The 11,267-nt window shown below is 40.2% G+C and overlaps 1 protein-coding gene across 3 annotated transcripts; it reads right to left on the bottom strand.

Moving 5' to 3' along the window:
* Positions 1-302: 302 nt before the first annotated feature.
* Positions 303-10,176, bottom strand: spartb (spartin b). 3 transcript variants are annotated; one of them, XM_034097198.2, is made up of 8 exons: positions 9,897-10,176; positions 8,593-9,422; positions 5,984-6,175; positions 4,473-4,629; positions 2,678-2,872; positions 2,442-2,600; positions 2,254-2,344; positions 303-1,450 (listed from the first exon to the last, which is right to left on the bottom strand). In XM_034097198.2, the coding sequence occupies exons 2-8, from the start codon at positions 9,415-9,417 to the stop codon at positions 1,246-1,248; spliced, it is 1,824 nt and encodes a 607-aa protein (XP_033953089.1). In that variant the 5' UTR covers positions 9,418-9,422; positions 9,897-10,176; the 3' UTR covers positions 303-1,245. The 3 variants fall into 3 exon arrangements, with proteins under 3 accessions (XP_033953089.1, XP_033953088.1, XP_033953091.1); XM_034097197.2 differs by having other exon boundaries at positions 304-1,450; positions 5,978-6,175; XM_034097200.2 differs by having other exon boundaries at positions 1,360-2,061; positions 5,978-6,175.
* Between the last annotated feature and the right edge of the window lie 1,091 nt (positions 10,177-11,267).

Genomic DNA, 11,267 nt, shown 5'->3' with positions numbered 1-11,267 from the left:
ATCTAAACTTTAATGACCGCTGTTGCCCCCCCCCCCCCCCCCCCTTGTGGGTGTGTGTGTGGGGGGGGGGGGGGGGGTGCAACTTCCAACAGGAGTCATTTTGGGGGGCTCTTGGGAAAAAAGGTTGGAAACCCCTGCTTGAAAGAATAAACAATTACTATGATCCTGTAAACATACATGTTGCAAAACACTAGATGGAGGTATTAGGCTAAAATCAAATCTATATCCTGTTTATAGAGCAAAACATAAACTTGCTGCGAATTCCCTAATCTTCTAAATAAATGGACAAAATATCATGCGTTTTTTCAACATTTTTATTTTTTTTCAGACAATTTCAACTCGAGTACCTGAAAGCCATCTGAAAACAACTTTGACTTTAAAAGCTGGATTAAATTAGCACAAACCAGATCATTAAAAAAATACTAATTGGTTTGCAAAGTTAGCATCACACTTAAGTTCACAGCTTGTTAAATAGTTCATCCATTAAAATAAAATATAGATTTATTTTATATCAAACAATATACAGAAGACCACACCTCATGTTGTAGCAGAATACCCATTTAGGTTTGATAGTCCTAGACTAGTCAGACTAGCAGTAGGCATTAACATTTTAGTCACCCCTAGTTCATAAGAAACATCATTTTAATGAAGGTGGAACAAAAATATATGTTGGTGTATAGACAGCTTCAGTTTTAAATACAGTTAGATGTTTGCAGGCACAGTAAGAGGCAGTGATTACTTCTCATTTTAAACAACACAGTGAAAACACACACTTTCTTGTCCGATACAGTTATATCTGAAGATACATACAGATATTGATTTTAATCCTTTATTCAAATTATATAAATTGCAGTCCCCAAGGGAAAAACTCAGATGCTTTACGAAGATTAGGAAATGTTCAGTGTAGTTAACCATTCTATGCTGTTTTAGTATAAAGAGCAGAGTTAAAATGATATCCTTCAAGTGAATTGATAATCCTTAAATGTTACAGTGTATCAACATACCGTATCACCATGTCTTCATTTTGGTTATATCATCTGCTGGTTCTCTTCATTTAGGTCCATTTACCTTATTTTACATACATATTAAAGTGCTTAAGAGAATTAAACTCAAGGATCTGCAAATAACAGTAGTTATCTTTTAAATATAGAATAAGTTTTATAAATAGTGAAAATTAAATATAGATGTATTTGATAGAATTATAGTTTAAGGCATTTCTGAGATAATAAGGCAGAGTAATACCAGCTATTTGCCCGATTTCTCCACTTGCTTCCCATTATTTGGTTTTTCCGGACGCTTGTAGTCTTCCAAAATGGCATGCGCCGTCTGCTTGCCCGTCTTTTTCACTATAGCTTTGATCCCAAGATTGTCAACATTGAAGGCAGTGCGACCAACATTAATGGCAGAATTGAAAGCGTTGTCTGTGGCTTGTCCTGCTGCTGCCCCGTACCTTCATCAGAAGTGAGATAGGGTGAGAGGTCACAGCCAGAGGCGAGAAACAGAGGATTTGAGAAGAATTAGTAAGCAGTGGAAGGATTGCAAAGATGCCATGCTGTATGTGATTTGTTATGTGAGCATTACACCCATGCAAGTCCAAAATCTCCCTTTTTCTTTTTCTTTATTCTTTCCACAATATCGATATTTGTTTAAATGAATTAAGAAACCATTAAATGATAAAATAGCAAGATGGGAATGTTTGTTTTGGGTGCAGTTCATTAGATACCTTGCAAATTAAGTGTTTCACTTAAAATGAGACATTGTATAGCTAAAACACAACCCTACATTACGGTAAGATTTGAATTTAAGGCAGGACAGAAAAGTTGCAAATTGGGAAATTACCATTAGAAACATATTGAGGAATCAGTGAAAAGCAGCACGATCATGTGAATTGCCACACCGGCAGTGAATTAGAATAGCATCAATGATTTTATAAAGCTTTGAGCAACAGCCAATTCATTAAAGTGATTAGTGGTGAAACAAGTTGAATAGCTTCATATAGTTAGGACAAATGTCACTTATTCTCTTTAGGTGGGTAAATGATGGTTTTGTAGACCCCTAAATCTGCAAAGTAAATTTTAAAATAAAACAGTGAGTGCACGTTTGATTTTGCATGTATGATGTAAGAGGTCAATTGCAACATACACATCAAAAACCGGTTTAGAAAGCAGTGTTGTGCAATTTGTTGGCATTGTTTGATATTAAAGCATGTGACAGTGTTGAGACATTTCATTTCAAATGGAAGGGAAAGCTTACTTGTGTTTCACGGTGGTGACGGTCTCTGATGCTACACTTGTAGTGATGTTTATTGCTGCTACTTCCAAGCCAGTCCACATTGTCGCAAACCCTGAGTAAAACCACAGAGCACAAAGCATGTTGGGCACATTTTATTACACATCTCTAAAAATGTCCTATGATGGATATCTCATGTAAATGCACTGTACCTTGCACTCCACTGGCAGCCACCACCATGGCTCCATCTATGTTAGAACGCCCGTCCTTGTCTTTCTTCATCGACTCTGGGATCAGCTTGCCTCCATGTTTTTTCACGTGTGGAGCCAACTCCCGCCCCACACAGCCAGCGACGGTGCACACCCCGTCCACTGCAGCAACAAAGCATTACTCAATGAGATGCCCACAGACGGTCAGTTTAATATGCTGATAGGGTATGACTAGTCACCTAGAAACTGGCTGACTTTGACAGCACCCCCTGTCGCTTGCTTGGCCACATGGAGGCCTTTGGAGACTGTGGGGCTGACGTTGGTGGGTCTGTCCTCCGGGGTGATGTGTTCCCGGAGTTTAGATGCCCCTTTGTGGATGGCCTGACCTGTGAACTCAGCTCCTTTCACCAGACCCCAGCTTAGCCAGGACGCACCTGAGAGAACCACAGGATCACACAGGGCGAGTCAAAGAGTCCTAACTAATAGTGAACAAACAGAAGCATTAAAAGGTCTCCTATTATGTTATTTTTAGGCATATATTATGGGTCTCAGATATATACAAATATATAAAAAACATGTCTAAAATGCATGATCTGTTTGGTATTTTGAGCAAATCACATCATAGACATCCCTCATATCCCTCCATTTCAGGCCTGTTAGAGAACTGCAGGTTCGGGGTCCTTAGCTTGAAAAATAATTCTCCGGAGATAAAGCTACATGCTGCCGTGATTAAATGACATATCATGTTCCAAACCACATCAAGGATTATTTCTGAAACAGTATGGAGCACAAATGCTTTTTCTCTTGCGGGTTTACCACAAGGTGAGTACCTTTTATATCCTGCTTTTTTACACATACTCTCCAGTACAGGTTAGCTCTGAGTGTTAGCGATGCTTGCTAATGTAAACAAAGACCATATTACGTACAAAACATGTCAGGCATTGTTTCTGATAGTTCCCTTACACACCGGAGACACGTATTTATGTATAGAAGATAGGGGTGTAACGGTTCACAGAATTCACGATTCGGTTCGTACCTCGGTTTGAGGGTCACGGTTCGGTACGGGTTCGGTACAAGAAAAAGAAAAAAAAAGTCCCAAATGCATAATTCCAGGTTTGTTATTTATGTTTGAACAGTAGTGCAGTTTAAAAATAAGGAACTCTAACATTTTGAATAATTAACTGTATTAAACAGTTAAAAACAAACCACAAACAGTACCACACACACTCAGATGGCCAGATTATCTATAATGGCTGATGTCAAACAAAAAGGTTTCATCAAGCTGTAAAACTAAAAAGAATGTCTTGAAAATATTACATAATAAATTATAAGAAAGTGTTTCACGGGCGCAAAGTCGTTGAAAAACATATGCCAAAAGCTTCCGTTATTTATTTTTGGTCTCTCGGCTCTCATGTCTATTGGCTTCTTAAAAACAGCGGGGATCAGCTGTTGAACAGCTGTTGTCTTTTGCCGGGCTCCTTCTGATATGATTTAGCATGGTTGGCGTGTGTTACCATTAGCATACCGCACCGCTGTCGAACAACGCCGACACACCGTCCTCGTCCGATCCACCACTCGCACTCCATCGTTATTGTAGTCCACAGGGAACCCGAAATGTTCCCACACAGCTGATGTAAAAGAAGCAGGTGGGTTCTCGCTCCTGTTTGTTATCTGAAATCGCCATACTAACTTTTCTTCTTCTATTTTGTTCGTTTTGTTGTTGTGTTTCTTCTTGTTCTTCATTTGTTGTTTAAGGGCGGCTGGCAAACAGCTTTTAGGCGCAATACCGCCCCCTGGATTATAAATAGTGTAGTGGATACTGCCCTGAATGACAGACTTTTTTCCCACTCGTAAAAAAAAGGCGTATTCGTCGTGTGACTGTAATGTATGTGCCGAACCTTGACGTCCGAACCGTGACGGTACGGGACGAATACGGATACCGTTACACCCCTAATAGAACACATTAAAAAGTGCATTTTGCATGAAAGGTCCCCTTTAAGAATTTGCAAAGGTGAAGACGCAGTTCGACCTCACCTGTCAGGATCCCGCTTGCCACCTTTTCACTCCACTCAGGCAGAGCCTTCCCCTCCTCGTTCTCATCCTCCTTTGTGACCCCTGTTGCAGTCTCCTGAGGCGTAGCGATGGACACCTTCTGACTGAGATTAATGGTCTCTGCAGCTTCTTCTGGAGCCTGTTCATATAGGCACATTGGTTAGCTACTGCAAGGTGAAGACAAGACGGGCTGAAATGAAGACCTAAATGCCACTTAAAAGTGCTACTTTGTACACATTTTCGTCCAGAAGCTTATCTCCAAGTTACCCCAAATTAACACAATAGCTCCTCTTATTAGTATGTGCTTCTCGTTACAATGTGGCTTTTGTTTGCCACAGAGAAAAAAAATCCTTTTAAAAGGTCTCTATTCAGTCAGGAAACAGTCTCCCTTTGTGCTCAAATTTAAGAAATTCTACTTGACCTAAAAACTGAAAACAACACAAAAGTGCCTACTCTCGGCCGACAGGGAATCAGGTCCATCAGAAAAGATGACTAGCCTGATTGCATACAACAGAAATGACCTTGTTTGGCATCGATCTGAGCCAGCGTCTCTACCTCCATCATGGCTGAACTGGCACTTGTCTTTCAGCTGAAACTCTGAAGCTGTTCCAACTGCTGCTGATAAGAGCATTATAACTGATTAATTCTCCTCACCTGCCTTTCTCAAATCTCTGCAATGCTGAGGCAGGGCTAACTTGGAGATGCGTGCCAGCTCAGAAGTAAGCAGGAGCAAGAGTTTCATGCGAGGCAAAAAACAATGAAGCCTCAAAGCATGATGTAAGCAATGCATTAACTTCAATGTTTTTCATGGAAGGGAAAGATTAACCATCTGCAGTATTTGCAGAATGTGTCAGAGACGGCAGGAGGAGAGTGAAGGCTATTAAGTGACAGGCTAACTTACTTCATTATGGCACACTATATATCATCCGGGACTTACAACTGCACTTCAATGCAGAGTTTATAAGCAAAAAGTGTTTGTATGTGTAAGGACAAATCTATGACCCACTGTAGATTCTTATGTATGGCAAACACTCATTTGTAAGGTCAACATTTACATTTGCAGCTCAGGCATTCTGGTATTTACTTGGTAATGTTATTATTAAACAATATGACTGATATGTGAGATTGCAGCTTTCAAAGAATAGAAAGATACACCCACTGTCACATGCCTGTAACTACCAATAGTGGTTGAGCACTCGGACTTGAGGCTAATTGTCCTAAAATAGCTCTCTGTACCACTCACTGGCACAAGAGGATTTGTGTAATTCTGTGGGGACTTGAAATACTTATGTGCACATATTTTAATGTGTGTAAACAGTACAAACTCATTTCAGAGGATCATTTTCTAGGAGCATTTGGTCAGCATGAAAAAACATGGCAACTGGTGCCCTGTTATGTTATATATTCAGATGTATTGGCCGCATTTGTTCCCCAAAGAATATCAAATGTGTGTGCTGTTGCAAAACTGACTGCAAAGTCACACTGACCTGTACCCTGAGATCTGTCATCTGGGACAGCAGGTCCTGGAACAGCTCTCTGTGAGCAGCAGACAGCTCAGCGGACAGCACCACCCCGACATAATAACCTGGAGCCGGCGCCATCATGTCCGGAAACATAAACACACCAGTGTTACACAGCAACACGGGGGAGTCCACGGCCATGAGAGGATACAGCCAGTCGCACACCTGCCAGGAAGCGAAACAAAAGGTACAAGGATATAAATGGGTGATTTGAGGATAAATAACTACATGTAATGAAGTCAAGAAGATGTGAATCAGACCAACGCTTCAATTTATTTTTGAGACACATGCCCCAATATATATTAAAATAACTAAGATAATTGAATTTACATTCAAGACAAATGTAATAGAGGGATAAACCTTTGCAAAAACATCCTGCTTATGAGGACATATTATTCTCATTTCAGGTTTATATTTGTATGTTGTGCCTTTACTGTGACATGTTAACATGCTTTAAATGTTCAAAAAGTGCATTATTTTCCTCATACTGCCTGTGCTGCAGGACCTCGAGAGCCCAGACTGCTCTGATTGGTTGGCCGGCTCTGTTGTGATTAGTCAACCGCCTACAGTTATCACATCCCCTAGCAAATCATATACAATGTGTTGGAGTGGTAGCCAATAGAAGAGCAATTGAGACATAGCAATGTAACTAAGTATCAAGGTTTTTCAGGGGAAGATGCACACAATCCCATATAATACCTTCAGGAAAGGGAAGAACCCAAAAATCATAATACGGCCCGTTTAAGTATAAGTTTGCAAATGACATGCCGCACATGCCTAATGGTGATCCTAAGTAGTGCAAAACAGTGAACAGTAGGAGAGGAGACACCAGAGGACACACCCTCCCTCTGCATGTCTAATAGGATTATAGGGCATAACAGTGTAAGCAGCAGGGTTTAGTTGATTTACTTGCACCGATGTCACGGAGGGAAATACCAAATGGGAAATTCCCCAATGAAGAGCCACATTTCAGTCTCATGATCCACTAGTGGTGGTTTTAAACAGCAGGGTAAAACATTGACAATCAAATGTAAAGAAATCACACAAATGTGCTCAAGACCGGATAAGGTGGATGAAGTAAAAGCATTACTATTGACTTTTAACCCAAGCTGATATGTTTGCATGGCCTCACATACTTTCTTATCTTTTATTTTGCATATGAGCTCCTGATTAACAAACCAAAATGGTGTTAGAAAGGACTGATTGTCTGTAGACAGGAAACTAGTGATGTGTCGGTCGTGAACGAGCCGGCTCAAAGATGATCTCCGCGCCATGGGTGCTCCGTGCATGCATGCAGTGACATGTCATATCCAAGGATTAGAGACGGTTGGTTGCTGCTGTTTTAAGCATTGCAATATATTTATTTTCATTATGTTATTTATGATTATTTTTAGGCACAGCAAATATTTGTTGTCAGTTTGTATAGGTGTTGCTATCTGCTTGTTTTTGTTTGCGTGGTTCTACAATCAGAGAGTTACAAGGGTCTGTAAATGCAATGAAAACAATTGGCCACAGCAAATTATTTATATTAAAAATGTAATTTTTACTTTAGAATACTTCAGTACAAAGGATGTATTGAATAATTTAAGTGATGTATCGGTACACATATAAATCATAAATCAAAACAGGGCTAAATTTGATTGAATTATAAAAAGGTATCTTTCGCAGATAAACCTATTAACCCCGCCCCCTTGTAAAAAACTGCTCTTTTGAACAGCTCTCGCAAAGGAACGGAGCCATAAGATCCGGCTCCCTTCAAAGTGCCATAATTCCCATCACTACTGGGAACAACATAGCATAGCATAGCATGAAGCAGTCCTTGAAAAAAACCTCATTGTTTTGACACAAACAGTACATGATACATTTCTTAAATGTAAGATGTATTATAGTACTGGTGTTTTTGATAACATCAGAATGTAATGTATAACTATTTTCTGGTATCAATGCATTTCAGGCACCATGCTTTAAAAAAATATATATATCTGCTTCGGTGGCAATTGTGTTGGATTCCCTGAGCTGTGCATAAGGTACATTTTATTTATTTTTTACTTTTAGCCAAATATATAAACATGCCACATCATTTATATATTTTTTTAATGAAATAGTCACAAGATCATCAAAGTTGTTTGATGTGGAGGTTATTGTGGCCAAGTCTATACATGATGGGTTTTTTCCAGGTGGGGGAAGTTGATTTCCAGTAGGTCATGAGTGAAGTACCAATTATGATCCTGATGCAAGATTTCCCAGGAGCATGAAACTGTATCCATAAACCAATTGAGCTTAGGGCACCAAGTAAACAACAATCACATGATAAAGTCGATCGTAGTAGGTTAAAGATCATTAACCAGTCTCCTCCTGCTGATGACTCACAGTCAGAGAGAGCTTGATGAGCCGAGCAAACGTTTTATCAAATCAGGTTAAAGGTCACGAGACAGACTGGTGACATGGCAGTGATGGCGTTTCAATCCTGCTTATTGCATCAGATGGTCATGAGGGCTGGCTTATCAAGTTATTTCAGGCTAAGTAACAATGTTTGTTTTAGTGTGAGTGTGTGTGGGGGGGGTGAACTGATTTTATCTTACCTGCAGAAAAGCTGGTGGGCGGTTGGGCATTCTGTCGGATTGGTCACCGGTAAACTTCACCAGCCGCAGGTAGCCCGGGTAAGAGGGAGCGCTCACCTCACCTTCAGGCGTGACAAAGAATATCTGTACACCATGAGGGATGTACATCAGCTCCTCTCCCTCTTCACCCATACTTTGGGGAGATGGTGTTGAGTTAGACGTACGACTGTAGAACTCTTCTCCAACCAAAGACAACTCCCCCTTATCTGTGCCGTATGAGACAGACAGGTGGCCTTCAGCCACCTCAGGAGAGTAAGCTGGAGGCTTCTCCACTGGACCCACAGGCTGTCTGGTGGGGGAGAGGGGGAGACCCTTACTGCTGCAGGCAGACACGCCTCCTACAGCCCCTGCTGCCTGGCTGCTCGAAGAAAGTGGATCTGGTTTGTTTTTGGAAGAAAGTGTTGGATAGAGACCTTCTTTAGACGCGTCTGCAACATCAGGGTCAGATCCACTGCTAGTGTTCAGTGTAGGTGCAGATCCAAGGTCAGAGCTGGTCTCCAGAATGGCCAGTCGAGTGGTGATGTTGTCCAGCGTCTCCTGCATCTTTTGCTGCATCTGCCTGGCTGATTCCCAGGAGCTGCCGTAACACTCGTCTCCCTGTGATGGCACACTGATGGCCCTGAGGAGGTGCTTCCTCCCCTGCTTGTAGAGCTCCAGGGCATGTGTCTTGTCCCCGGATTCATCTACAGACAGTCCTTTATTTATGCACTCAAAGGCCCTCTCATAGCCATCTTTGATCACTTGGAGTCTGGCACTGTCGAATGCAACTTGTTTAGCTTTCTCCATTCCCTCTGAAAACAAGTACAATTAGCTGGATGTACAACTTGCTGCATCCATCCAAACATGGGCTGACAGAACTCACGTAAAAACATGTAAAGCATAAGAGCAGATGTTTACCATACCTATAATTCAGAATATGTGCTTATACTTTAGGGTATTTCCATTCAAATTACTGCTTATCTTTGGCCACAGAGCTAAGAGCAGCCAATTGACAACCAGACGTCATTTTATAATTGTAAACATGTAATGAATACTCATTATAATCAACGTTACCTGATCCCCTTAGATGCGTCATCTGTTGTAAAAGAGGTCTCTAAAGTAAGGCTAAGTCGCCGACATACAAACAACAACTGACGCCATAATATGATTGTAACAAGAGAAACATAAATAAATAACTGTGATGTCCGATAAAATAACTCGTTAAGTTATTGTTAGTAAAAGCTCATTCATGGGCTAACGGTGTACACTGTCCATAGTCAACTTACCCGGTAAGTGAAAAACTCAGAAGAACAGCTTGGTTAGCTTGTAGCTAACGTGACGTAGTTGTCAAAAACGATCCCTCTAGCCACCGAATAACGTTGACTTCTGACTCTGTCTTAACGTAAAGTTTTGGACGTGACGACGGACCTTTTCAACTCCACTTAATGTAGAGAAGGGATGTTTCACAGACTTCTCTCTATACTGTTGAAAAAGCCAAAGTATCGTGACAGGATGTATCGCTTTGCTTCAACACGAAAACATCACATGGACCATGATGTGCCTCCAAACGTGTCTGTAATTTTAGTTTTATTGTGAAAGTATTCACCGGAAGTTATATATTGTTATAATGGTGACAGCATCGACGTTGGTTGGACTAAACACGCGTTCATTTAAAGGTCCCATTTCATGGCTATTTCTACTGATCATAATTCCATTGTTGAGGTATACTAAAATAGATTTATATTGTGCAATTTTCCAAAATCGTTTCTCATACAGCATCTCTGTATGTGTGTATTCACTCTATGTCCTAAAGACTAAACGGCTTGTTGGAGCTCCCGTCTGTGAGTGTTTACTGCCATCTACAGGCCACACTGAAGAACTGCTTCTACTTTAATAAACTGTAAATAAACATCAATGCTTTCAAAATAACAGTACAAAACGGAAGCATTTAGAAACGACATCTAGACATATCAATTCGTATATTTAACACAAACTATTTACAGCAGATGCATGTAAAAAAAAAAAAAACAGTACGGGAACTCTTGAAGTGCACCAGTGTTTGCGAACGTATGACAAAACACAACATTTCTGTGAAATTTAAAATAAAGTCACCAAACTGAAGTGATCATGAATGAATTGTGTTGAGCTTTTCCCCTTTTCTGGTCATTTAAAGCTATAAACATGACCAGTGCATCTCCTGTTGCAGTGCACGTATAATGAAACCTGCTCTTACCTGTATTATTTACAGTTAAAACAATTCTGAATTAAAAAACAAAACAAAATATTTGGCAAAACAGAACCTTTGAACCTTTAATAATTCAAAAATTATTTATAACTTATTAACAACTATATAATCACTTGATTGTTCACTTTTTTGACATATTGGGAATTGAGAAACTCAGGTTCCCATTATTAATGACTAAATACCATTTCTAACTGTGAACATATTAATTATTAAAAAGTGAAAGACACGTGAGCATATTGAAGCAATATACAAATTCCTAAAACCCTTTTCAGAAAGTAACTAGTAAGAAAAGAGGTCTGCTGGCAAACTCAAAAACAAAAAATCTCTGGATCACACCAGCTGTAGAAGGAATCTTGGATCAGGTCCTGGTACAGTAGATGTGGAAGTCCAACAAAGTCTTGAGAAAAACACA

This window comes from Pseudochaenichthys georgianus, chromosome 13 (assembly GCF_902827115.2).
Source record: "Pseudochaenichthys georgianus chromosome 13, fPseGeo1.2, whole genome shotgun sequence".
Lineage (NCBI taxonomy): Eukaryota > Metazoa > Chordata > Actinopteri > Perciformes > Channichthyidae > Pseudochaenichthys > Pseudochaenichthys georgianus.
Note: the sequence above shows the minus strand (reverse complement) of the source record. Positions and strands in the feature narration are given on the sequence as shown.

What these genes read in the sequence shown, in the direction of transcription:
- spartb (XM_034097197.2), bottom strand. Translation starts at nt 9,417, where the DNA reads ATGGAGAAAGCTAAACAAGTTGCATTCGACAGTGCCAGACTCCAAGTG. An exon ending in GCCCACCAGCTTTTCTGCAG is followed by an intron (nt 6,176 to 8,592) that starts GTAAGATAAAAT and finishes GCTTCCTGGCAG; the next exon opens with GTGTGCGACTGGCTGTATCC. An exon ending in CAAAGTCAGCCAGTTTCTAG is followed by an intron (nt 2,601 to 2,677) that starts GTGACTAGTCAT and finishes TTGTTGCTGCAG; the next exon opens with TGGACGGGGTGTGCACCGTC.